The sequence below is a fragment of the Phyllostomus hastatus genome, unplaced genomic scaffold (assembly GCF_019186645.2).
Source record: "Phyllostomus hastatus isolate PE091 unplaced genomic scaffold, TTU_PhHast_1.1 phas_contig_468, whole genome shotgun sequence".
Taxonomy (NCBI): domain Eukaryota; kingdom Metazoa; phylum Chordata; class Mammalia; order Chiroptera; family Phyllostomidae; genus Phyllostomus; species Phyllostomus hastatus.
The window spans coordinates 4214719-4241854 of NW_025333884.1; the positions used below are offsets into that span (position 1 = coordinate 4214719).

At 60.0% G+C, this 27136-nt stretch overlaps 1 protein-coding gene across 1 annotated transcript; it reads right to left on the bottom strand.

The window, feature by feature from the left end:
• Positions 1-69: 69 nt before the first annotated feature.
• Positions 70-26086, bottom strand: NAPA (NSF attachment protein alpha). Its single transcript, XM_045845346.1, has 11 exons — positions 25842-26086; positions 13523-13602; positions 11089-11205; positions 6279-6325; positions 4836-4913; positions 4532-4587; positions 4354-4438; positions 3484-3588; positions 2328-2396; positions 1814-1864; positions 70-809 (listed from the first exon to the last, which is right to left on the bottom strand). The coding sequence occupies exons 1-11, from the start codon at positions 25937-25939 to the stop codon at positions 708-710; spliced, it is 888 nt and encodes a 295-aa protein (XP_045701302.1). The 5' UTR covers positions 25940-26086; the 3' UTR covers positions 70-707.
• Positions 26087-27136: the final 1050 nt, after the last annotated feature.

Here is a 27136-nt window from a genome sequence, read left to right on the forward strand (position 1 = left end):
GGGCACCAGGAAGGACAGGACTCTGGCCCCAAAGGAAGGAGAGTAGCAGAGGTGAGGAGGCAGAAGGACTCATGCAAAAGTGTTGTTGTTTTATTTTCTTTTTGGGGCCAGCTGCAGCTTCCGACCGACGAAACCTCAAAGCACTGGGATAGGAGCAGATGTGGGGTGGGTGTGGGACGGCCCCCCGAGCTCCAGGGCCTGGGGTCTCTTTGGGGAGGTAGGGGCTGCAGGAGGCTGGGTAGCTCCTGGCGCTGGGGGAGGAGCCCACCCCTAGCGGCGAGAGCGCCCCTCAGCAGCTCCATGTGCTCTGAGCTCCACTGGGGGAACAGAAGTGGGGAGACAGAAACCAATCTCACGCCTCAGCTGGTCAGGAGGTAGGGGGTCAGATGCTGACCGCACTGTCCCCTGCCTCCCACTGGGGCAGCACCCACGGCAAATAGGTCTACATCACAGATTTTGTATTTTGGGGTGGAAAGGGGTACCTTTGGGGCTTAAATAAATGGGCAGGGGAAGGGGTGCAGCGAGAACAGAGGGTGGCTGTCCCCAGCCAGCAGGCCGGTGCGGAGCCTACATCGTGGCCTGTGAGACGCCTGGGGGGAGGGAGGGAAGGCCCCAGACCAGGTCTGGGGCCACCTCTCTCGGGGCTCGCGCTGGAGGGGCTACCGGGAGAGCAGAGGGCGGGAAGAGGGCCCTGGCGCGGGTGGGGCTTAGCGGAGGTCCTCTTCGTCGCCCTGGATGGTCTTCTTGATGCGCAGCAGCATGGTGGTCAGCCACTGGTCCAGCCGGGAGATGGAGTCGTACTCCTTCACCTGGGGCACAGTGCGAGGGCCATGTGCTGACGGGCGGCCAGCCCCACCCCGGCCGGCCCCCTCCCGGTCCCAGCCCTGAGGCACCAGGCCTCTGGGGCTCTACACGTGTCCTGCCAGCCAGCCCGCCAGGTTGGAGGAGGCGCGACGGGGGCAGTGAGCTGGTGGCTCCCTTTAATACCATTACTAACCTGAGTGTCAGGCTTCCTTTCGGGAAAAAATAGATTTTGTAGCTTAACAAAAAAAGGGTCTAGCTTCCTTGCGTTAGGGTTGGGAAGCTGAACCTAGAGACGTGACCAAGGCCTGTCCCAAGTGGCACCGGGAGCTGGAGAGAGAACCCACGCCCGTCCTGCCCCCACCTCTCCACTGGGAGCCTCCAGGTTTCCCCGCCACTTCTGGGGGCGGTGGGGTGGGGTGAGCAGGGGGGACCAGAGGGACTGGAGGGAGCTGGCCTGTAGTCACTAGGGACCTACAGCTCCCGGGGGGCAGCTGCTCAGCCCTGAGGACCTGGTCAGGTCCGGAGCAGGGCACACAGGCTCCAGAACGCGTGGACACACCTGCAGTGTGAAGCTTCGTAGGCACGCGTTGCTGCAAGGACGCCCTGCCCACGCCCCAGCCTCCGCCCCACCTCCTCTTGGCTCTCCCTCTGGAGGGGGGAACGTCTGCTCATTTCCTCCCTCTCTGCTCTGCTGCATCACCCAGACCACCTGGTGGGAGGTGGCGCTCCACCGCTCGGCCAGGGGGACTCCAAGCAGGCAGGTAGACGTGGGTCTGAACCCAGCTCTGCTCCCGGGGCACCAAGGACACGTCCCCTCACCATCCTCAGCCTCAGCGCCATCACCTCTACCACGGGGAGGACACTCCCTCCTTCTCTCGGGGCCCCTGGGAGGACTCCAGGGTGAGCTGGAGGAAGGGACACACAGCCCAGGGCCAAGGTCGGGGACAAAGAGGGTGAGAGGCTCGGCAGAGCATGCCCGAGACGGGCAGCCACCCCGCCAGCCACTCACCGCCTCGGTGTAGCTGTCCACATTCTGCTCTTCGTGGGCTTCAAGCAATTTCTGTAACAGCAGGGCAGGCTCGGGTCAGGGCCCCGGCTGGGCGGGGTCACACCCCTGCACACACCATCTGGGGGGATGAGCATCGGGGACTCCCTCCCGTGTGGGAGGTGGCAAGGCGGTGTTCCAGTGCTGCCCGTGTGGGGAGTGGCCTGCAAGCTCCAGGACACAGGCGACACGTGTGTGCACGCGCACGTGTGTGTGTGTGTGTGTGTGTGTGTGTGTGTGTCCCAGCTCAGCCCTGACCGGCTCTGTTGCTGCCTGAGTCTGGTCTCATCTACAAAATGGAGACCCAAATGGCAGACCAGGAGAAACAAAATAAAAACAAAAACCCTTGAGCACCATTGCACGCATCTTGGTGGTTGCACTAGCTGGAGCCCCGCCTCCAGGCCCCCCAGGCCCGGCTCCCGAACACCCCCTCCCAGGCCCAGATGTGAAGTGGCGGGGGATGGGCCCCAGCACTCACTTTCATCAGCTTGTACTCCCGGGAGTCAGAGAAAGCGGGGAACAGTTCCTCGTACTTCTGGACAGCAAGCTGGGCACCGCAGAGCGTGGGGAAGGAAGGGGACAAGCTCAGGAAGAGGGGCCGTGGAGCCACTGGCCCGACAGCCCGGGGATCAGAGGACAGCCTGGGCCCGGAGTCGGCTGTCCGTGCCTGTCCCCCAGCCCACGAGTCACCTGGCTCTGTGCCTAGTGGCACCTCCATGGAGCTGAGCTCAGCACCAGCCGGGCTGCAGAGGCAGCTGGCGGGGACAGGGAGGCGGACAGGGAAGCTCAGGGGAGGATTCCAGGCCTGGAGGCCAGTGCTCCTTCCTGAACCTGGTCACCCAGGGGAGGGCGCAGGTGACCAGTGCCTGCGTGCCTGTCTCGTGCCAGGCCTGTGCTGGGCACCTCTCACATTTCACCAGCATGGGGACCCAGGGAGGGTCACATGATGGAGACCCCCATTTCAAGAGCAGGCAGCACCCAGAGAGGGCAGTGACTTGCTCAGGGCACAGGGTGAGCAGTGGGAAGGGATCTGAACAGGCCGCTCTTAACCTGCCCAGTCAGATCAGGAAGGGGAGGGGGCTCGGGCAGCAGGAAACCCCCAAGAAATCCTGGACTCTGCAGTCCAACTCTATCCCCGGGCCACTCCCTGCCCCTCGCCAGCACTGACCCCTCTCGCCAGGAGGCCCTGAGGGTGGGTGGGTGGACACGCAGGCTGCGGCGAAAATCGAGACACTGGGAACCCAGGAGATCTGGAGTCTGGGCTGCATTTACTAGGCACTGGGCCTTGAACAAGGGACTCTGGCTGTGACCTGCATCTTCATCTGTGACATGGGGGACAGTGATGCCGCCCTCAGGGGGTGCAGTAAGGATTCAGGATGTGTCATCATGAAGAGCGAGCCCAGCACCGGCAGGACGGGGACCGGGAAACTCAAACACTAAGGGGCCGGGCAGCTGGCATCAGGGAGGAAACGCAGCTGTGAGAGCAGGCGGTGCTTACCCCAGGCGACTGTCAGGGCCTGGACGTGAGGGGCCACCCTTTCTAAGGGGCCGAGAGGGGCTCTGGTTCGGGGACAGTGGTCCTAGTGTTCTGAGGAAGGTCACCTGGTGGCTGAGGAAAGCTCTGGCGGGCTCACCTTGGCGTTGAGCATGTCGATGCAGAAGTGGCAGAGGGCCGCTTTGAAGAAGTAGTCCTTGGCGCTATACTTGAGGAGGGGGCTGTCCATCGCGTTGGTCCCCACCTACGGGGGTGTGGAGGCCACGCTGTGAGCTCATGCTGAGCCACCAGAGGGCTGGGGTCACTGCCAGGCACTCGGGGGCCAGCTGGGGGCGGGGCCCATGCCCCAGGGAAGCTGGTGATGTGCAGTGAGTGACCAAGGGCCAAGAGGTGATGGGGGGACAGGTGTTGCCGCGGGGCCAGATGCCTGTGCGCCTCCCAAGGCACCCCAGATGGGCAGAGGTGGTGGCCCCGCTATCAAGCCCGACGGGGGGCTGGCCCGTGGGTGGGCAGAGGGGCAAAGGCGGCAGGAACCTGAGGAGCAGCAGCCCACCTCTGCCCTGGCCAGGCCGCACCCACCAGGACAGCTGGGGCCCCGCCCACCCCGCACAGCGGAGAGGAGCCCGAGCAGCCATGTCCCTCTCCTGTGTCCCCTGCCTCCTCCCCGGGCCCCTCAGCTGCCTCTGCCCCCCACAGAACAGGCTTCGGCAGTTCTTCCCACTCCCTCCCCCACTCTGGTTCTTCAGAGTCGGTCACTCTGGGGTCAGCCAGGAAGCTCCTGGTGAGGACTGAGGGCTGGGAGACGGCGGTGACACCACACATGGGCACAGGGGGAGAAAAAGGTCAGCCAGGCTGAGTCCAGGGTCAGGGCCAGGGAGATGACAGGGAAGTGGAGGGGGAGGGGGGAAGAGGCAAGAGAGAGGGTGACGGGTGGGGGGAGCGGCAGCAGCACCCAGGGCGGGTGCAGTGCCCTCTGCAGACGCAGGGCTCGGAGCCCCTCTGTGCCCACCTGCTCGTAGATGTCAATGGCCTTCTGATACTGCTCCAGCTGCGCGGCGTAGCCGGCTACCTTCAGCAGACACTTGTTGGCCGAGCTGTGGGGGGGCAGAGAGGGGGAGCTCGGGGGTGCTGCTCACAGGGGCACTGGGGGGACTGGGCGGCAGGAGCAGAGGGGGCCCCCTGGGTACCTGTTGGACTCTTCGCCCTTGTAGTAGTCTGCGGACTGCTCGTAGTGGGCGATGGCCTGAGGAGACACGGGAGGGAGGGGGCGACGAGGTGGCACCGTAGCCTTGGTCACCGCAGCCCCCACCCTGCCCGGGACACGGCCAGAGCCCTTCGCCTCAGTGCTGCCGGGGGCCCCATCCATTGTCCCTGCGCTCAGACACCAGAGGGCTCCCGAGTGACAGGACAGAGAGAGGAGTCCGGGTGCCAGGAGCATGGCCGCGGCAGCCCCCTCACCCCTGTGGGCTAGGCACCCCCACCGCCACACACCTTCTCGATGTCCACCAGCTCCGTCTCGTAGATCTCCGCGATGGAGATGTGGTGCTTGGCCGCGATGGTGAACCGGCCCTGCGGGGGACACGGGAAAGGAGTGTTGGTGGCCGATGCCCCCCGCTGCACTGTGCCGCCCCCCAGCCCCCAGAGTGGTGGCTCCCTGCTGCTCAGCCGCACCTGGGAGGGCACTGAGAGGCGGAGGCACGGGGCTTAAAAGGGAGGCTCCGGACAGAGAGGGCCGGCCTGCGTGCTGCCCTGCCTGGGTGACCTCGGCCGAGACAGCCCAGGCTCCCATCCAACGCAGGGAGCATGGTGGGTGGGGCGAGGAGCCTGGCAGAAGTCCCGCCCGAAGAAGCCTTTGACAGGTGGCTGAGAAAGGCCGTGGCAGGGCCAGCCCAGGGTCGCCTGGTGAAAGCTCTGGGGAAACCGGGGCCCCGATGTCTCCACAACCCAAGGTGGCCTTGGCCACCCCCTCTGCCAGTGTGGCCATTGAGGTGGCCTTTCTCACAAGCCAACCCGCCCTCCCCACCCCCTCCGCTCTCCAAACTCCCCTGTGGAGGGCCGGAGCTCTCCTCAAGGAGGCCCCCGGCTCCCAAAGGGGCTGAGCACACCCCACCTGCCTCCACCCAGGGTGGGTCCAGGTGCCTGGCCGGCCGCTCTGCACCCCCAGAAGGGCTGGGCCTGGTTCTGGGTCTCAGCGAATCCTGCCTGCGGATGTGTGGCCCGTGACTGTCAGATGCACTGACAACAGCGGCCACCTCACAGGGCTGCTGTAGGAGAGTGGGACCACTTCACTGAGTGGCTCGTTAATAAATGCTGTGACTATAATACTACAGTATCACCTGGGACCCACGGGGCAGGACCCTCTTCCTGCCTGGGAGAGGGGTCTGACGAGACAGAGGGGACACATGAAGAGGCAAACAGGAGAGCTCACAGCAGCCTGAGCCTGCTTTTGGTCTGCAGTGCTGGCTCCCCGGCCTTGGGCTGGCAGCCGCCTCCCTGGGCCTCATCCGTTGTTGGGGACGTCCCCCGGGGCAGTGCAGGGGCTGTGCCCACTCCCTGCCGCCCCCGTAGCCTGCTGTGAGCTGGTCATCACATAGGAGGCTGGTGGGGAAGGCCAGGCACAGGGAGAAGGACAGGTGCCCCCAGTAGCCTTGACTCCTGCAAATGAGGATGCTGCTGGGCCGTGGGAAGGCTGTGAGCAGGTCCTGGGGAGGGGCCTCGGTGACCTGCCGGCTGGGGGGGGGCGGGGGGGGGCTGCTGCCAAGGACCAGGCCGTGGGGAGCTGGGTGAGGACCCAGCCAGCCCCTCCCAGTGCAGGTGACCAAACCCCCCGGCTCCCACTCCCCACCTGCTCTCAGTGCTGGAGGTGGGAGCGGGGAGGGGAGGCTGGGGCAATGGTGGCCAGGGAGCGGGCACGGGACATGCAGTGGCCCTTACCATGTCTGTGTATATCTCGATCGCTCTCATCAGACAGTTTATGGCCTCTGGGGAGAGAAAAAAGGTGGGGGGAGCAGTGAGAGCACGAAGCGATTTCAGTGGGAGGCGGGGATGCAGGGCGGAGGCTGCCTGCGGGAGAGACTGATGGAGCGGCCAGGGTTGAGCTCCCTGGGGAAGGGGGGGGAGGCTGGGGGGGGAAGGCGAAGGGATCCCTGAGCCCAGGACCCTGGTCAGACTCACTGACTCTGCAGACTGCTCACTGGGCACACGCTTCAGAGGGTGGCCTGGCAGACGGGGCTGCCCTGCCCCTCGAGTAGCCACAGCGCCACCACCTTACCGGCACCTCTGGGGCAGGACGCGGCAGTGCCAGGTCAGGCTGCCGGGAGCCACATCTCCCACGGCTTCACCCTCCAGGACTGAGCTGCTGGCCGGGGGGAGGTGGGGCCAGCTGCAGCCAGGCCTGACACTGAGGGACGCGCAGGTTCCTGGGCTCTGCCACCCTTCCACCGTGGGACCCCGAGGCCCTCCAGTGGGAATCCCTGTCACTCCCTGGCCCCGACCGCAGCATTCAGCAGAGTCCCCCCACCCCCTGCGCCCTCCCTAACCCGCACCGACACCCGGCAGCTCCTCCAGCCACAGGCTTCCGAGGAGACAGATGCTCGGGCGGCACTGGAGAGGGGGTCGGGGCTACCTTTGTTGTACTATCTCTTGCAAGACTTTAAATTTGGGAATGGCTTTCTCCTTTGACAAGTTATTTGGAGGAGAGAGAGAAGCGTGAGTGGGAGGCATTTTCTAGCAGAGAGTGATGAGCTCTCGGGTGGATTTTTTTTTTAACACTGTTTTAACGCATCTCAGGGGGAAAGGGAGTTCGGGGAGGTGGAGGGGTAGGACAGACAGCCTGAACAGGACACAGGAGAAGGGTCCGCGCGGAGCCGAGGCTGACGGTTCCTCCTGCAGCCCAGGGCACTGGCAGGCTCCCGGGCTGCTGCCAGGGTCCCCTAGGGGCTGAGGTGCTACAAAGACACATAAGGCCTGGCGCCTGCTCCCTTGAGGGGCTGGCGGCCTCACTGCCCAGCGACAGGTTTGAATCTTCACGCGGCTGAGCTCTGGGCTGGGCTTCCAGGGAGCCCACCAGCCCCCGAAACTCACACACAAAGTGTGCATCTGTGAGCACTGCCTGGGAGTGAGGGGGTCTGGGGGTTTCATCCCAACCTGAAAGGCCTCTGGGGACCCCAAAGGGATTCGGAGAGCAGACACCTGCCGGTTAAGGTCCGGAGGCTGACAGCTGGAAGCCTGAGCTGGTGGGGAAGAGGAAAAGGAGGACAGACAGGGAACCCCACAGAAATGAGAGCTGGAAACACTCAGCGGGCCTTTAACACACACTCTCTGACACAGCACTTTGGGGAGTGACCAGTGAGCCAGCACCTGGCTGCAGCACCAGGAAGAGGACGGTGAGGTGCCTTGCACGGGGTTGCAGGGAGCGGCGAGAGGGCACAGCGCATCGCCCCTGCTCCAGCCTCCACCCCAGGGGGTGGGAGTCACCAGCAGGCACCCTGTGACTCACCCATGCCCTCTCCAGTCCAAGCCCACGCCTGTAGGCAGAGGTGGCAAGGCTGCTGCTGGTGAGATTAGCAGCCAGAGGAGGAGGGGCCGGGAGCTCCCCTGGCACCACAGACTCCCCGCAGCTGCCTCCCCAGGCAGCAGCGGCCCTGGAGCACTGTCAGCAAGGCAGCCCTTGCCGTGTGGCAGGGGAGGCTCTGCCCCCGCCTTGCCCCCACCTGTGGCAACAACATCGACTCAGAGGACTAAATCCCCTTCATGCCTGCTCTGCACTCCAGGGCACCTGTCCCCGAAAGCAGCAGGCTGCCAGCTGACACCCCGGCAAAAGTGCAGGCGGACAAGCCCCTGACACACTGGCTATAAGTGGCTCGTCTTACTGGGCCATAAGCATCCCCAGGATGAGGGGCAGTGCACCCCTGGAGAAGCAGAGCCAACTCACCCGCCATCCGCCCGCCCACAGAAAGCTGGAACTGGGATGGGACACTGGGAGTGACCGGCCCAGGCTGGGGGAGGGGGCTGAGGCCCAGGGAGGGGAGGCCCTGGCTGGGGGGACGGGCAGTCTGAGTCCCAGGGCCCTCCATCCTGGGCTCCAGGTGCCTCCCATCCATCCTGCCTCCCACCCCACTCCTGCAGTCCACCCCCCAGCTTGGCCAGTCTCCTGGGTAACCCGGGAGAACCCCAGAACCCCAGGAAATGGAATGGATTGAAAGACGATGCCAGAGGCTGGTGCACAGAAGGCATCTGGTAAGTGGCAGTGGGGTGCGGGGCATGAGGGGAGGGGAGGTGGGGGCCTGGCCCTCTCCGTGCCCCAGATGCACACGCAGCCCTGCCTAGCTGTCACCATGCGGAGTAAGAGACCTCCCTGGTCTGAGTCCACTCAGAGCGGCAGACAGCGGCTGGGAAACTCTGCAGAATCACCGACAGCTGTGGGCATCGCCTCCCCGCCCCCACCCCCCAGGTGGCGGCAGGACACCCCTGACCCACACTGAAGGCAGGGCCCTCAGGGCTCCTGGGGAAGTGCTGATAAAGCATGGAGGCCTTTGAGGCAGGTGAGGTGATGGGCAGGGCCCCAGGGAGCCAGTCACCTGCTCAGAGAAAATGGGCCCCGTTCCAAACCGGCCCGCCAGCTCTGTTTCACTGGGCACGGAGCCCAGGAAGGAGGCTCAGGGCCCGGGCCAGGCCCGTTGGATGCGAGCCGAGGGCTGCCCCTCGCTGGGCTCTCACCGAGTGCCAGGTGCCACCCCGGGTGCGTCTGCGCCTGACCTCCTGGGTGGTCTCTGCCTGGGCAGAGGAAGTGACTGTCTGAGGTCATGGAGAGCGGGTGCCTCCCGGCCCTCTGAGACCACACGGAGCCCCACGCAGCTGCCACGGACCTCTGTGGAGTGGGCCTGGCCCCAGTCACAGAGCAGTTGTCACCCCAGGTGCAAACGTGCCCTCTCTCCTGACCCTGGCTCCAATGGTCCCCAACTCGGCACTGTGACGGGGGCTGGCAGTCATGAGGCAGTGGTGCTGGGTGGGTGCCACCTGCCCGAATAAGGCTGTTCGCTGCTCCACTCCTCCTCTTGTCCCCCCACCCTATCCCCAAAACCACCCACTACCGCCTCAGCTCCCAGGGCAGCAAACCATGCTCGCTGACCCCTGGAGAACCTAGGTCAGCCTCTGAGCCCCCGAGGGGACCATCACCACACCTATGCACTGCCGCTTTCTCGTCTCTCAGCAGACGCTGCCCCCCTCGGAGCTCCCTAAAGCCAGGCCCCGGGCCACGCCCCACGCACGGCCCCCAGCGCCTGCTGAGAGATGAGAAAATTCAGATCAAAAGCCAGGGAAGGACATGACATCACAGTGCCAGGTGGGGCCGGCCCACGGGAAGCGCTGGGCTTGCTGAAGGAGCAGCTGGTGCTGGGCACCTGTCACGCGGCCTCGCACTCTCCTCCCACCCCAGGAACAGGTCCTTCCAGCCATTCAGGGGCAGCACCTGCAGGTCAACCAGAGCCCCAGGGAGCAGAAGAAAGGCTGGGGTGGGAGTGGGGCTCTGTGGGGGACACAGACTTCCTGGGGTGATTCCAGCTGGAAAAAACACCCAGGGATGGCTTGGGTCATCGTCACCTCGCCCCCACGGCTGGCAGTGGCTCAGCGCTCAGCCCTGTGCAGAGAGCGACAGTGACCCACCCAGTCATGAGGCCTCCCCGCCGGCCCTTGCTTGCTGGGCCCGAGCCACCACGTGACTGCTCAGGCCCACGTCTGTGAGACGCCCAGTGGCAGAGCAGCGACTGGTCAGGACGGGAACAGAGAAAAGCTACGGGTCTAGCCCGAACTCAGACCCTGGGAACCAAGTGCCCCCGACAGCAACACAGACTCGCCAGCAGGCCCCAGGGCTGGTGTGCGAGCCAGGGCTCGATGGCCCCCGTGGGTGCCTCTGTGGGCTGCTGCCCGCTGCCCCCCTGGAACTACAGGCCTTTATTCAAGACCGTGCATCTCCTTAAAAACAAACAAACAAACAACAACAAAAAAACCCTCATGTCCTTCCCAGTCTCATGAGAGGAGAGTGACAGTAGATGGTCTCAAGTCTTGGCTTGCTAAAATTAAAAGTTAGCAAGCCATGTCTGGCACCAAGATTTAAAAAGTGTATTAAAATTCAAGCTCCATAAAATGGAAATTCTGGTGCCCACTGGGCTTCCGCTCCCAGATGAGCCCAGGGGGACAAAATGGTGCTCTCACTGAGAGTCACCCTGACCAGGGCTTCTGTCGCCAGCACCCTCTCACCTGCAGGGACTCGTGCTCTGGCAACTCCGTCTGGGGCTGTCTCCCTACCCTCCCACCCCAGGCAGGGAGGCCAGGTTAGGGTAACTTCCTCTCCTTTCTCGGCAGGGCTTCTACCTGGCTGGGCTCAGAAACCCTCCCGCCCGCTCTGCGTGTTAATTCTGACAACAGAACAGATTTTCCTCTCCCCTTGGCATGCAGCAGGGCTGAAATGTAACTCCCACTCCCAAATGCTCCCAGGCTTTGGGAGGGGAGCCATCAGCCGCGCGCGCGCACACACACACACATACAGTGGAAGGGGGAGGCGGCGGCTCAAAGCCGGATGCCAATGCCAACCGGAAGGGAGCCAGTTCTGAAATTAAAACTCGAGCACCTCCCTGCCAGCCTATTGCCCAGCAGTCACCAGAGAAAACCGGAGCCCAGTGGAAACCTGAGGACCGCCCTGCACGATGCTCAGCTGATGCCCCAGCGGCCCACCGGCCCTCCTCACCTTGGGGGTCGGCTTTCTTGAATGCGTTGCCGGCGTCCACAAAGCAGGTGGCTGCATCGTGCTTGCTCTGAAGCTGCAGGTGCAGCTGGGCCGCCTGGCAGAAAGCATTTCCGGCAGCTGCAACAGAAGAAAGTGTGGCCTGAGTGGGCACCACGCTTTTTGTGAGCCACACAGACACTGCCCTGGGCGCTCTCCAGAATAGAGTCCCAGGGAAAGCAAGGGGGTGGCCTGGGTGAGCTGAGGTCTGGACGGAGACCTCAGCCTCGGGACCTCAACGGTGTCTCCTGGGGAGCTGGGAACCGAAGGGGCTGAGTTAGGGGATGGGGCCAGGAGGGGGCGTGGGGAAGACGGGGGCAACTGAGATTCTGCTCCAAAACACTCCTGGTTTACTCCCGCCTTCTCAGTCCCATTTCTTTCCCCCGACTCCTCTGCCTCTGTCCTCGCTCTGGTCCCTGGTGTGGAGCCACTGCGGGTTGTGTGGGCAAGTCAGCGCCCTCATCGTGAGGTGCATGGCAGCAGGGTGGGGGGGTGGGGGGTAACATACAGGGTCTGCTCTGTCCAGGAGCTTCACGTCCTGAGAGGGAAGTAGGACGTGGACACCAAGATCTTGAGGGCGTAGGGACAAGTGCCCATGGGCAGGGGCAGTGGACGCCGCACACTTGAAGCCCAGTCTGTCCTGTACTCTGCTGCACACTGTCAGCTTCCACGGGCCCCAAGCCATTCTGTTTATGTGTCTCATCCCCAGGGGTGGGGACCGTGCTAACTGAGACCTCACAGCCACCTCCCGCTCAGTTCTGAGGCTGCTTCCCTTCATTGTCCTCCGCCTCAGTCCCAGTCTGAGAACTTCTGAGCTGGAAAGGCACAGGAGGGCCTGGCTCTGCCCCACACCTCTGCGGCAGCGGGCCAGACGCGGCCCCCAGGTCTCCTGATGCACGAGCCCTCTATTATTTCCAAAGGGCCAGAAACTCGAGTGCAAAATCTCCATAAAAGTTACTATAACTGGGTTAAAAAACTGGCCTAGGAATCCTGTTTGAGTAGTTGGGGGCGGGGTCTACGAATTTTAGGGGAAAAGCAACATCTACGTGATCGGAAGATAAGTGTTCTTTCTTTTAAGACACTTTATGAGTGCAGGAGCACACACACACACACAGCACCTGCTCTGTGTGGAAGCTCAGCCCTTCCCAGAAACGACAGTGACTGACTGCACTCTGGGCCTTCACAGCCCATCTCAACAGCCCACCTCCACGGCCCGCCCCAGGGTTCATCTTCTTCTCGGTCAGCAGGCTCCTCTCTGGTTTCCTCGACTCCCATGGCGCCATCTTGCTGGCACTTGAGGTCACAGTATGCAATCGGCCCCCAAAGGGCTCAAGGCGCCGGCTTTGTGAACCTCTCCTCCAGGCCCCCCCCCCGCCCTGCCCCGCAGCTACCTCCCAGAGCCCCGCCCTGCCAGCAGCCTCTGCGCCTCCTCAGGCTCCAGCCAGCCAAGCTCCAGCCTTGGGGAGCCTGACCATGACTCTGGGCCAAGTTGGAAGGGCCAGGACTAGGCTGACACTCTGCCCACCAACACAGGTGTGAGTGTCTCCGAGGCACGTGACCTAGGGTGACCTCCCCAGGCGGAGTATTCCGTGCTACAGCACCACCACGTCCATGGAGTGCTGACTGTCCCTGGTGTCCCCTGACCTCTGCAGACCTGCACTACGGCCTGAGCAGTCTTGACTATTTTCCCATCCCGACACTGAGGGGGACACGGATGAGGGGAGGCCGAGGACCTTCCTGGGGGTCGCAGGCCAGTCTGGGCTGTGACTCAGATCCAAGTTCCTCGGCCCCGAAGGTCAGGAAGCAGCACCGGGGTGGGTTAAATACCCGGCTGTGGAGTCAGGGCGCCAGACTCGGAATTCGAGCTGTCAGTGACTGGTTGTGGGGTCTTGGGCAAGGGGCTGAGACAGGGGCTTGGTTCCCGAATCTATAAAATGGGGGATTAATGAGTGACCCTCAAAGGATTGCTGAGATAGTTCGATTAAACAGCGCAAGCTCGGCGCTCAGCGCAGTGCTCGGTCAATAGGAACTGTGACCAGTGTCACTGGAACCACTCGGATGCCCCCCAGCCCAGAACTCACACTCGGACAGGAGCAGGAGCGGCAAGGAACAGTTTCCAGGGAAACCTGACACTCTGAATTCAAGGAGCAACCCCTCGAAGACCTCCTCACCCACGTGGATCTACCGGACTCAGCAATCGAGTCACCCTCATCCGTCTGTCCTCGCTCCGAGGCCCAGCAGGCTCCGACGGCCAGATGGCCAGCCCACTGGCTTGTGGTGGAGGGGCCTAAACAGACGGGGGGCTGCGAGGCCCCCCTCCCAGCCAGACCTCGGGGACCGGAAGCCGAGGGAGGAGAGGGGGAAGGAGCGAGGAGGAACATCAGCAGAGATCACATACCGCTCCAGTTTTTGGCCATTTTGAACATGTTTGCTGCTCTGGCGTAGATTTCGCAGGCTTCCTCTATTTTGGATGAGCCTCTGGGGAAGAAAAAAATGGAGAGGGAATAAAGGATGGGAAGAATATCCAGTCTGGTATCAGAAGGAAGTGAGCGAGACGGGAGATGTGGCCCTGCGTCCACCCTATGACCCGCCCTGGGCAGCCGCTGCCCGAGGCCAGCTGCAGCCCAGGCCTCTGCTCCCAGCTCGGGGGTGGGGCGGGGGAGAGAGAGAGGGGCTATGGCTCCAACTCCCTCACACAGAGGCTGCCTAGACCTTCCCGACCGCCCCACGCACTGCGACAGCCTCTGACAGCTGTCTCCTCTTCCACTTCCTGCCCCGGCCGCTCCCAGGCCCCCACAAGGCCCTCTTCCCGAGAGACTGCAAAGCATCCTGGGGGAAGTGCCCAGCTTTGGGTGCTGCACCCTTTCCCCAACGACGGAACCCTGTGCCCTGTGAACTTTGCTTGTTCGGTGAGGACCTCCCCACCCCCCGAGCGTGTCACTGCCAACTCAGGTCTGGGCGCGATAGCACAACAACCACGCAGAGAAATGCTGCTTAAAATGAGTATGGGAAAAGTTCCCAAGTGTGTTAAAACAAAACAACGAAAAGAGGGCGAGAAGAAAAGCATATATGTTTGAAGAAAAGCATATATGTTTATATGAACAGGATAATTCTGGAAAAATGCACCAAAAACTAGCTGCGGCATTCTTCTCTGAGGCGGGGTCTGCAGAACTGGGAGCCTGGTGTGAGAGATGGACCAAAACCCTTCGTTTGTACTGAGTGTTTTTTAAAGATTTTATGTATTTATTTTTAGAGGGGAAGGGAGGGAGAGAGGGAGAAACATCAGTGTGTGGTTGCCTCTTACGTGCCCTCTACTGGGGACATGGCCCGAAACCCAGGCTTGTGTTCTGACTGGGAATTGAACCAGCAACCCTTTGGTTCGCAGGCTGGTGCTCAATCCCCTGAGCCACAGCAGCCAGGGCTGATTTTTTTTTTTAATCACCTGCATGTTTTATCTATTCAAGTAAAGAAACGTATATTTTTTAAATATCGGGATTCATATCGGGTCCTATGATCCAGCAATGAATCCCATTTCTAACAATGTACCCTAAGAAACTGTTCAGAGGAGCTACAAGGATGCTCAGCACGGCATTATTTAAAGTGGCAAAACCACCCCCAGAAAATGTACTGTGTGACAGTAGGGACTGGGGAGACACAGAGGAGGACATTTCTGGGGGGGTGGTGTGTGGAAATAAATAAAGAACACCCTGCAGGGACAGCTTTGCCCTGGAGTCCCGACCTGCAAGCGGTGCATGTGACCCTGAATCCTGAATCGGGGGACCACTCAGTAATACCCTCCCTGGGGCAAGTCACTCCATCTCCAATGACCCCCCCAGGCTTAGTCCACAAGGTCTGTGGTCTGGGTAACTGTCCGAACCCCCACTGCCCACGAAAACCAGTCAAATAAAACCCACACACTCAGGAGCCCCCCGATGGGGTCCAGACTCTCTCTTCCCTGACTTCAAGGGATGCGCTGTTTTGCGGGAAGAGATAAGCAGCGACTTTCCAATTGAGAGCCACACAAACCACCTCCACTGTCCCAGCCCTCACCCCGTGTCAAATGGCCCTGAAAGTCGCCACCCCAGCCAGCTGGCAAGGGCCCCCGGCAGGGTAATTTTGGGAGCTGCGTTCGAAGCATGCCTTCACGGCACTGCCAGGGCTGTGGGCCACCTTGCCTGTGATTTTGAATTCCGGGGAGGGGGTCTCCTTGCAATAATCAAATCCGAGCACACAGCCACCCTCCCTGGAGGTGGTCTGGGTGGGGCCTAGGCCCAGGATTTTACAAAAGTCCTCATCTGAGGATATGTTTACTGATTTCAGAGAGAGGGGGAGAGGAAGGAAGGAGAATGGAGGGACAGAGGGAGACTCCGACAGGCTGCCCCCCACCCCCGCCTGCACCAGGGGTCAAACCTGCGGCCCTTCCATGAAGCAGACAACGTTCCCACCCACTGAGCCACCCGACCAGAGCTGGAATCAGGACTTTTAACAATGGTCCCAGATGATTCAGGTGGCCAGGTGAGTTTGGAGGGGAAAAGTTGGCCTAGACTGATGGCTTGGAAAGCAGCCAGCTGTTACCTGTCCTAGGCCGGACGACTTCAGTGGGCAAATCCCGCCCAAGGCCGGCTGGCGTCAGGGGCACTAGGACTGGAGTCCTGGCCCTGAGTGCAAATCACAGCAGTAAGATTCTTCTTTAGATGAACAGCCTGCCCTTTGCTTTTTGGGGCTGTGCTGACGCTGTCTCCCCACCCTCTGCTGTCCCCAGGAAATGTCCCTGAGTACTGCGCCCCCCCACCCCTTCACAGGCCTCACCCCAGCTGGCCCAGTGTGAGCCTCAGGCCCCTGCTTGAAGTGACTGCATTAGAAACCACTCCTGGCCCTGGAGAGGGGAGGCGCTTCCACAGGTTTCTGGCAGAAGAGATTTCAGGAGGCTCCTTCAGGGCCAGGATGCAAAACACCCCAGGGGATGTTCTCTGGAATGTTCTCTTAAAGGAGAGGGATGCACTCACAGGCTAAAATCACAGGTCTGCACCCGGGGGTCCCACCCTCCCTTGAGGGTGCCATGTCCTCTTATTCAGCCCCGGGCAATCTCTGAAAAAGCTCGGGTTCTTGGAGCCTGGGACCGTGACCGACAATAGTAGGCCGGGCCAGCCCCAGCTGGTGTGTTTCAGCTCAGTGGGCTGAGTGGGCACAGGGCACAGAGCCTGTCAGCCGCTGGGCTGAAATCCTCTGACCCCAGACCAGGCTGGGCCTGCCCTGCGCTGGGTCGGCGATTCTAACGTGGGTGGAAAAGCTGGAGGGGCTGCCACCTGCTCAGGCAATGACAGGGGGATCATCCTCTGGAGTCCCACCCTCTTCTTTTAGAGACGGAGGTGGGGTTCCCAGTGGCTCACGGGCAGGCCCTGAGGGAGAAGAGTTCACACAGTCATCTGGGGAACAAATATCTGGGTATTTATCCCGTGCCAACCTGGTCCTCAATCAACAGGAAACCAGCAGGATAACTTCCGAATGACTAAGCACAGGAAGGGCTGGGGAAGAAGAGCTTCTTTGCAGGGGCAGGTCAGGGGCGTGAGCTTCGGGCTGTGGCCCCAATGAGGACTAAGGAGCAGCCCATGGGCAGTCATAGCAGGTGCACGGGCCCTGAGGCGAGCACGGGCCCGGCCACTTCTAGGAGGAGGGGGCCAGGACGGCAGTGGTGCAGGGAGGCAGTGAGGGGAGCCCTGTGCTGGATGGAGGCCGGAAGGAGGTTTCGGGCCACATTCCAATGTGACAGGAGGGTTTCTGGCCGGGAGGCAGTGACGGGAAGGGAGAAGGTCCCAGCTCCACTGCCCGCTGAGGTGTCCCCCCACGTGGCTGGCACACCTGCACGGCTCCCTCCTACAGGCCGTCTCTGCCCATTCAGGTCGGCTCATGTCACCCACCTTGGGTGGGTGACACCCACCTCTGTGGCGAGCACCACAAACCCCCCAAGGTGGGGAGACCCACATTTCCCCCTGCACAGGTTCCAGAGAAATGAGCTGTGTCCGCCTCTTCGGAAGAGCCTGGGCGGCAGCACTGGTGACAGCTGCCTGTCCCTCCCCCACGGACCTCCCCCAAGCCGCATCTGCTTGGCTCTCCCCAACCAGTGGCTCCGAGCCATGCCCAGGAATAGAGGGAACTGGTTTGGGCCGGCCCGGTGCGCGGCTGTCTATAATTACCCACTCTGCGTGGCTCTCTGCCCCCTTCCGAGGCGGAGGAAGCAGTCTCAGGCCTCCCAGGCACAGCCACCAACCTTGGCGATGGCCACATGGAGAGGAGTGAGCAGCGCCAGGAACACACAGCTGCCCAGTGGGATGGGGTTGGGGGGGCAGGGGGATATGCGGGGCCTCAGCTTCCCTCGCTCCCACCTCAACCCTCGGGGCCCCCCTGGGCCCCCACTGCCATGCCACCCACCCCGCCTGCAGTTCCCTCAGGACCTCCAAAGGCAGGGCAGGCACAGTGACTTCCACTTTAGATCCCCCCGACGGTCCTCCTCTCCCGTTCCCCTGTGGGGCACAGCCACCGGCCCTCAGTCCTCCCGACAGGGAGAGTGAGGGCCCAGCCCTGGGCCTCCAGTCGGTGCCCTCGGCGGGGGAGGGGTCCAAGGCCCTGCTCTGCCCTTGCTTTCTCCCATGTGCTCCTCACAAGGGCTGACCACGGCTGGCAGGCCTCCGCCTGGGAGGACACAGAGTTCCTCACAAGAGCCCTTCAGGTCCTCACCTGGGCAGTTACAAACCCTCCTGCTTTACAGAGGAGGAAGCCCACTGGGGCTTGCGGACATTAAGGGGCCTGCCCAAGCCCACAATGCCAGGACACCCCCCCGAGAGGCCTTGGCCCTGGGACCCAGCCTTGCCCTTGTCTCTCCCTCAGTGACCAGGGAGGCTTCCTTCTCTGCCCCGAAGTGGCTTCTGGAAAACGAGGCAGCAGACCAGGTCCCTGCCTGCCCACACCTCTCCAGGAGAGGAAACAGCCCAGGCTGGTCAGGTTTCCCTCGTCTGACTGACCAGCAGGCTGCTGCCTGCTGGACGCTAGCAGGGTGGCCTCTAAGCAGGGAGGGGGAGGTCTTCGTGAAGCCCATCCCCCACAGTGCTGCAGGCAGAAGGCATATGAGAGAACGTGAAGGTCCAGCCGGCACAGGGGGCAGGCGGTCAGCGGCCGGCCGGGCTCCTCTGCTGAGCTGGCAGAGCCGGAGCCTCGGGACTCCTCCCGCACCACCTCCCTGCCGCCCCTGCACACTCTGAGCCCCTCCCTGCCTCCCCGGCTCTGCACTGACAGGCACGGCCGGCACCCACAGCACAGGCCCGGGCCCCAGTGACCACTAAGAACAGAGCTTTACGCACAACTGCCCGGCGCTGGAATCATCCCGGACATGCCGCTGACACAGCGGCATGGGTGAGGGGCAGAGACAGAGGAGACCTGAGGCCCGGGGGGCTGGGCTGAAATGGGGTCTCAGCACTTTGCCAACAGAGCGACCTTGGACTAGCAGTCTCTGCGCCCGGGTTTCTTTATCTATAAAATGGGGACAATGAACCCGACCTGGGAGGCGTTGTCTCTGTGAGGATCAGAGGTGACCTGGCCCACAGGGTGGCATGGAGCGGGTGCTCACACAGCTGCTGGCAGACACAGGAGGCAACGCCCACTCCAAAGGCTGTCAGCCGCCTGGCCGTGGGGATTCTAGAGTCACGCGGGCAGTGGAAAAATCTCAGACTGCAGTCGGACAGTCCAGGACTCTGGCGCCAGCTGGTGGTTCACAGGCCTCGGTTTCCTCATCTGTACCTGGGGACAAGACTCCACACTGGTGGGGCTGCTGGGAGTAAGAGGCAGAGCCCACAGAGTGCCTGCTGTGTGAGCACCCGAGAGCATCGCCCCTACAGGCTGGCAGAGAGGTGGAGTCTAGCCCTGTCTCTTCATTTCCACATCTCCGTGGAGGCTTCACCACCCCCACCTGCAGACAGGCTAAGTGCCCCCTCCTCCCACAGGCCCCACCCCTTACCAGAGTTGCCCCTCTTGCCTGTAAACCCAACGGCAGGGCTGTGCCTGCCACAAGGCCTGGCAGGGGCTCCCGCAGCTCCATACCAATGCCCCGGCAGCCCAATGCGGTCACTGCACCCCAGCTAAGGCCTGGACACTTCCTGTGCCTGGAGGAGGTTTCTGAAAGGACCCTGCCTCTCGGTAGCCCCACTCCCAACAGAAGCGTGGAAACCTCCATCTGACCTCTGTCTGACTAGGTGACCAAGTTCCATCCACTGAGGTGGGCAGGACCCTCGACTGCGGCACAACGTGGCCAGGTTACCTGGACACCTGTGTCCCCTTGGGAAAGGTGCTGCTCAGAGACGGGGCAAGAAATGCTGAGTTTTCAGCCGCAGGTCTCAGCAGCTGGCAGGGCAGGTGAACCGCCCTGGCGTAGACAGAAACGACGCTGGGGTCTCTGCATGCTTTCTGGGCGGCAGGCGGTCTGGGAGCCAGGCTGGGAGCTGCCATTCCCCACCGGCTCAGCCAACGGCCAGGTGCGTTCTGTCCCTGGCCCTGCCAGCAATTCCTTCCTCGGGAAAGCCGGCCCCCAGGGCTCCTGGGGTTGCTGGCCCTGCAGGCGGTTCAAGTAGGTACGGATCTGTCAACACTTGGTCTTCAGGGACTGCACTGTGAGTACACAGAACACCCTGCTGTCTCCTCCGGGGCCTCTAGCCCCACTCCCCGTAACCATACCTGCTAACGACAGTAATGACCATGACTAGGGCAAGCATCGGATAGGCATGTGACCAGCGCTGGGCGCCGTGTTCCCACCACCCTGTGCACATAATTGCGCTTACTACGCCTTTGAACAACCCCGTGAAGGAGCCGCTGGAATGACTTCCATTTCACAGATGAGGAAACCTCCCAGGCGTGCTACTCTCCAAGTGGAAGGAAGGTTTATTCTGCACTGGGGAGTGCGGGGAAGGTGTGAGGGAGGAGGGATGCCCCAGGGAACAGGTCCTGGGCCGGAACCTGCACAACCCCAACAGGGCGCAGCAGGGAAGCCTACTCCCACCTTGTCCGGAGACACCCAACAAGAGGGAGGAAATTGCACCCTGCCCCGCCTCTCCCTTTCTGTGGTGCTTTACACAGGAAATCTCCCCCTTTTGCTTCCAGAGAAGTCTGGGCTGCTTCCCTCCTTGGGGAGTTTGCAGGAGGGGGTGGGGGGAGCAGGAGGAAAGGTACAGAGAGCTGGGATCTGCTTATTGACTATCTGGCTGGGGGCTGGGGCACTAAAAGCCCCCAGGCGTCTAGCAGTCCAGACAAGTGCAGAGCAAAGAAAGCCCCAAGGGCGTGGATGTGAGGCCGCCCCCACCCCAGGCGGGGCTATCCCAGGCCTCTCTCAATTTGGAACCCTGTCCTCACTGAGGTTCCAGAAAGGGGAAGCAGCAGCAGTAGCAGCAGCGCAAGGGTCGAGCTGAGCTCCAAGGCCCCCTGGGCCTTGAGAAAGGCAGGTTGTGAAACGGTGAGCGAGGGCAACGCCAGCTCTGGAGGCTGGGGCTGAGCGCTCGCTGTGCTCCCAGCCCTCAGACATGCGGGCTCTGGACGGGAGGTGCCCCGTCCGCGCCCCTGCCTTCCGCTCCGGCCTTGCACATGCCCATCTCAACTGCTCTTGGAGCTGGACCGGGTGGGGAGGGAGGGGGAGAAACAGGGAGGGAGCTCTCTGAGACACCTAGTTTGCCAACAGCTTTAGTGCCCAAAGTGGCTGAGCCTCAAGGGAAGCTAAGTGCAGAGGAGGGAGGGCTCTGGGACTGGACAGGCCTGGGTCTGACCATGGGTCCCACTCGCCAGGGGACTGGGCGGTACCTTGACTTCTCTGAGACCACACTCATCCATTTCCACGGGACACCCTGAGGATCGGACGTGAGGACCCAGGTGAAGTGGCTGGCTCAGACCTGACTCCGGACCAGAATGGGCGCTTAATAAACATTACCTACAAGTGTTGGAGAGGTTGTGGAGAAAAGGGGACCCTAGTGCACTGTTGGTGGGACTGCAGACTGGTACAACGACTATGGAAAGCAGTATGGAACTTCCTCAGAAAACTAAAAATGGATCTGCCTGTTGACCCTGCAATTCCACTGCTGGGACTATATCCTAAGAACACTAAAACACCAATACAAAAGAACCTTTGCACCCCAATGTTCATAGCAGCACAATTTACAATAGCTAGGTGCTGGAAGCAACCTAGATGCCCATCAGTAAATGAATGGATCAAAAAACTATGGTACATTTACACAATGGAATTCTATGCAGCAGAAAGAAAGAAGGAGCTCCTACCCTTTGCAACAGCTTGGATGGAACTGGAAAGCATTATGCTAAGTGAAATAAACCAGGCAGTGAAAGACAAATACCATATAATCTCACCTTTAACAGGAACCTAAACAAAACAAAGAAACAAGCAAAATATAACCAAAGTCACTGAAATAGAGGACAGGCTGACAGTGACCAGAGGGGAGAGTAGAGGGAATTTCAGGGGAGAATGAGTAGGGTTTACAGGAACAAATTTAAAGGACACCTGGACAAAAACTAGGGGGAGGGTGGTAATGGGAGGGAAGTGGGGAGGGTTGGGTGGGTGGGCTGGAATAGGAGTAAAAGGGAGAAAACTGTACTTGAACAAAGATTAAAATAAAAATAAGTAAATAAATAATTAGAAACTAGTTAAAAAATACATAAACAAACATTACCTGCCCTTATTTACGTCACTGCCTTCACTCTCCCCACCCCAGCTGCTGTGGTCCTTTCTAAAAGACAAGTGGGAACCCTCCAGGACCCGCCTGGCTAAGGACTGAATGTGTGCTCCCGAAATTCATGCGTTGATGGTATCAGGAGGTGGGGCCTTTGGGGGGTGACTCTGTGCCTTCCTAAAAGAGGTCCCAGAGAGCCAGGCCACCCCGCCCACCATGTGAGGACACAGAAAAGATGCTGCCTGTGAGGAGGCGGGCCCTCAGCAGACACCAAATCTGGCGCGTGATCTTGGACTTCCCAGCCTCCAGGGCTCTGAGAAATGAATGTCTGTCTATAAGCTGCCCAACTGCAGTGTTTTGTTATAGCAGTGTGAACCGACTAAGACAGGAATGCCTCCTTAAAATCCATAACGCTCTCCAGCACCCACGTCCCCCTCCCAGCCTCGTCCTCGCTGAGCTTTGCCCCCGACTCCTGCCCTTGGAACTTCATATGCTAACATGGAACACCCTGTCCACACCACACAGCTGGGCCCTCCGCAAGGTGCCTCCTCTGCCTGCAGTGGTGCACCCCCCAGAGGTCACTCCCAAAACTACTGTTCATCCTCCCAGAAGGAGTCCTCTCCTCCTGGAAACCATCCCTGGCCCCTCTGGATCTCGCTCGGTTCCCCATCATTCCGGGCAGAACCTCCCCTCACGCCACACCTTTCCAGGCCCTCACTCCTTCAGCAAGTCCTAGGGTTCCTTGGGGCCCAGCTCTCTCCTCACCAAGAGCCTTCCTCCAGGACGAGCAGCTTCCGCTCAACCCCGGGGACTTCCCTTGAGTGGCACAATCTCGCCCCCTGTCACATCTGCAGATTGTGGTCGCCACTGTTTGCCAAGCACAAATCCTGTGTCAGTGTAAGGGGGTCAGAGGTGCGATATGGCCCCAGCACTAAAAGCGTCTGGGAAATGTTGGACTCTGTTTAATCTTCTGTGACTGTTTGGCTCTCGGAAGCCTCGGGCTTGGCTGACTCCCCAGAAACCCAGAAAGCCACCCAAAGATAAACATCCTCCCCACCCCCAGGCTAATGGTTGTGCACACCGTGATAACTGTGTATTGTCATGTTAACTTAGAAAGGCATTGTCCCTTCTGGCGGTCTGCATGTCTCCCCACCACACGACTTTCACTGCTAACCCCCTATAAACAAGAGACCCTGTCTCGGGAGGAGGTGGGTTTTCCCCGGCCGGCCACCCAGGGAGCAGGCAGCTGCTCTGCCCAAGTGTGTAAGTTTCTCCTGTTAAAGTTCTCATAAACCTGGGTAGGGCTACGTGTCAGTTCTTTGAAATCGGTTCTGAATTTGGGGCTTTTCCCCCAACTGTCAGGGAGGAAAACTTTTCCTCTACCTTTCGTGGTTCTTCTGGCTGGTCTAAAAATCAAACTGGCATGAGGCAGATGAGCAAAAGAAAAGTTAAAGCTTAATAACATGTATGTGTCTTGTGTGCACGGGAGAGACCCAGGAACACTAACGAACTTGCCAAATGCCCTAAGCCAGCCGGTTAAATACCGCCATCAGCTGAAGACAAAAGACCCTGAGGGTGGAGAGTCAGTTGGGGGAGGTTACCAGGAAAAGCACAGTAAACAAGGGCAGGATCATCATACGGATTTAAGTCCAAACCTTCTCCACTAGCCAGTGAGGGCAGGCCTGGTTCGGTAAGGACTTTTGCATTTTACAGACAAACGTAAAAGCCCTTCCAAAAGCGTCACTGAACCCACTCCTACGGGGCTTTCAGAGTTTCTCCTGAAATTAACCAGCCTAAAACAACCAACGTCCCAAAGAAGCATATTTTGGGACGGCAAACCCTGCTCTCCCTTCCCAAGCAGGTGACAAGTGTCTCCGAGGTTGCCTTAGCTGTCCCTCCATGCACAGCCCAACAGCACACTGATCCTCAGTCCAGAGGGACAGGGCACCAAAAACCAACCAGCAAAACTATTAGCCGAAAGCTGAGCTCTTGGCCCCGCCCCAAAACACTGCACCAGAACCTCTCCCCTCCTGAAGGAAAAACACAGGCACGCATATCCTCTCTCCGCTCTCAGCCTCTAAAACTACAGGTTCCTCACTAATCCATACACCAGCCTGGACGCTTCTCCACACCAGCCATGGTATTAAAGTGCTTTTCCTAAATATTAATGGGCGGTCTGTCTCCTCTCCTGGAAGGAGCCCTGCCCTTCATTTCTTACCAACCTTCTAACACCGTCTGTCCCAGTCCCTAAGGCCCTCCTCTCAAACCCTGTCCCTGGCCTCCCCGGCAGGCTCTCCCAGTCCCGCAGCCTTCCCCAGTCTCTGCCTCTCTGTTCCCAGACTCCGAGCCCCACCTCTACCACCACGGTTCCTCCTAACTCTGCAGACCCACCGTCCCTCTCCAGTCACTCCTCTCGGTCCTAAGAGCAACGCAACCCTCCCCTGGCACCCCAGGCTCTCTTCCTCCTCTGCCCAGGACCTCAAGCCCCTTCCCCTAACCTGACTAAAGTCCCCAGGGCCCCGAGTCCCTCCCTCACTCTTTCAGCTCCCCTCTCCTCTGACTCTCCCAGATGTCTCCCCCAGGCTCCCACCTGGGTCCTCACTGCCCTGCCCAGTACAGGTTCCAAACCTGTTTCCTTCCTGGAAGTGACACTGAGGACAGCTGACGTCATCATTCAAGCTAACCCTGTGTCAGACTCGATCCAAGAGCTTTACAGGTCCTCTTATTCAGCGCTAGTGCCAAACTTCTGAGGTAAATTTTACTAGCGATCCCCTTTTAACTGGAAAATTACCGAAGCTCATAAAATAAGTGGCTGAGCCACACTCCAAACCTGGGCTTTTGACACTCTTTTTAAAAAAGACTTTATTTATTTATTTTTAGAAGGGAGAGGGGAAGAAAGAGGGAAACACTGAATGGTTGCCTCTTGAGTGCCCCCTACTGAGGACCTGGCCTGCAACCCAGGCATGTGCCCTGACCGGGAATTGAACCAGCAACCTCTCGGTTCACAGGCCAACACCAAACAGGGCACTTTCTTAAGCCACGAAGATTCCTCAAAGGATGGTCATCACTTTTATGGGCGAACATGAATTTTGTGTGAAATATTCATCACATTGTAGACCCAGCCCCCTTCTCAACACACCACAGTCTCCGGGCTCACACAGGGGACCACTGCCCAATGACCACACAGCAGGGTCCCCACTCCCTTTGCTTTTCTCATCTCCCTCCCCTCCCCTCATCCCTCCATCTGCTGAACAACGTCAGCATCACTCACTCCCCCACCCCAGTCATTCTCCAGCCTCTCACCCCAGGGTTCCTTTCTAATTCCATTACCCAGGATTCCCCTGCTCTGAGGTCACTCAAGTACAAGGTCCTTCCTGCACTGGTCACCATTAACCAGGGTCATACTCGCCCCAGGCACCTCACACTTGACCTCGTCACTCCCAGCATCACCTGAGTCCAGACCCCCTCACCCTGATCACCCAGCACTCATGCAGTTCACCACCGCCTTGGAAAGGTCAACAGCTAGGGCAGGTGTCCTGGGCTCCAAGCCCCATTTCGCCCACCTGGGATCCTTCAGGTACGTTCTCTTCCAGCTCCCAAAGGCTTCATGACCTGGCTGCTCTCTCAGGTCCCCTTAATCCACTCAGGACGGTCCCCTTCAAGGCCTCAGACCACATGCTTCCAACCCAGGTTCTCCTCCGGCCCCTTGACCCGCCTTTAGCCTGGGTCTCCTTCCCGCCTCATGATGCTGCTGCCCCGGCTTAGGTGTTCTCAGCCCAGGGCCCTTCCACCATCTCAGACTCTTTCCTCAAACCGTGTTGACACAACCCGGGGGCTCTGGCCCTTCGACTGTGTCCCCTCTGCTGCTTTAGATGATGGCACTTTATTTTCGAAATCCCCTCCGAGCTCTAGGCTCCAGCCCTTCGTCCCTACTCCGCCTCCTCAGGCCATGACTCCTTCGTCCTCTCAGCTTACGTCCAGGCCGACCCTCAGTGCGGTTCTTACCCAAAGAGGCCCGAGAAGAAGGATTGAGAGTTCTTCACTTTGCGCTCGGCCTCGGCCAGCAGCGCCATCGCCTCTGCTTCCTTCCCGGAGTTGTCCATGGCGGCTGCACAAGTACCCACCAAAACGCCCGACCCGGGCCCTCGGAGGACTCAGCCGGGGCCGGGCCAAGGTATACAAGTCAGGGGAGCTTAGCCGGCTGCGTTGACGTCGCAGCGGGGCAGACCTCCTGCTACTCGGAACCATGTGACTAGCGCTGGCCAACCAGCGGCCCTGTCGCGCGGCGCGCGCCCCGCCGGCCACGCCCCTGCAGGCCGTCCGGGGCCACCCCGTGACCCACTGCTTCCAATCGGAGAACTAATGCTTCAACGCATGCGCACACCACTGCGTACGGCAACCCACTTTTTTCCGGTTGTTCCGTACAACATCCCAGGTAATTCGGTATAACCCAGGTGATTCCATATAAGCCAATCGTAGTCCCTACGGTCTAGCACCCGTTCCCAAGTGTAACCTTTCTGGATCCTCCTCCACCAATCAACAGTCCCTCTACTTCCGTTCTTCCCGCCCCACCGGCCCTAGTCAGCTGATCGCTGACCCTCACGTGACAGTTCCTAGCCCCTGGCGTAAGACAGGTCCCGCCCAAGGCCGGGTTTGACAGTTCTCTAGCGTAGAACTCCGCCTTCGTTCTCTTTCACTTTGAAAGAAAGAAACGTCTCTTGCGCCCTCTGCCGAGGGAAGCTGGAACTGATTTGGAAAGGCCAGTGAAATACTTGAGGGTAAGAGAGAGATGTTTTCCGACTCTGGTTTCATTAATAAAAAAGCAAAACACCAAACCAAACCTGGAGAATGTTAAAAATTCCATCCTCTAATAAAAGGAACCATGGCTCCTTGGACAAATGACTGAATGTAGGACTGGTGCATCTCGTAGTGCCAGAAAGGAAGTGTGTCTGTGTGTGTCTGTCTCTCTCACGCGCACACACAAACACAAACAATGGGGCCTGTCAAAGAGACACAGGAGTCAACTGAAAGAGCTCCCAATGGCCAGAGCTGGAACATTAACAACAAAATAAAGTGGTATTTGATTGTAGCTTGATGTATAAAATATCCATGAACCCATGCTGATATAAATGGATAAATGGGGAAAAATACACAATTATTCTGCATAGAAGAATTCCAAATAATTTATGTAGGTACTCTGCCTTCTGGAAGGTGGAGCATAATGCTTCAGTTTTCTAAAAAAATTCATTGAATTTCAGAGGAAAGAGACAGACACAGAGCTTCATTGTTCCACTTCCTTG

Bases quoted from the DNA above. Each gene is read 5' to 3' on its own strand.
- NAPA (XM_045845346.1), bottom strand. From the start codon at position 25,939: ATGGACAACTCCGGGAAGGAAGCAGAGGCGATGGCGCTGCTGGCCGAG. The intron at 4,588-4,835 runs GTGTGTGGCGGT...GTGTCTCCTCAG, and splicing joins AGCTGGTGGACATCGAGAAG to GCCATCGCCCACTACGAGCA. The intron at 1,865-2,327 runs GTGAGTGCTGGG...CTGCTGTTACAG, and splicing joins GGGAGTACAAGCTGATGAAA to AAATTGCTTGAAGCCCACGA.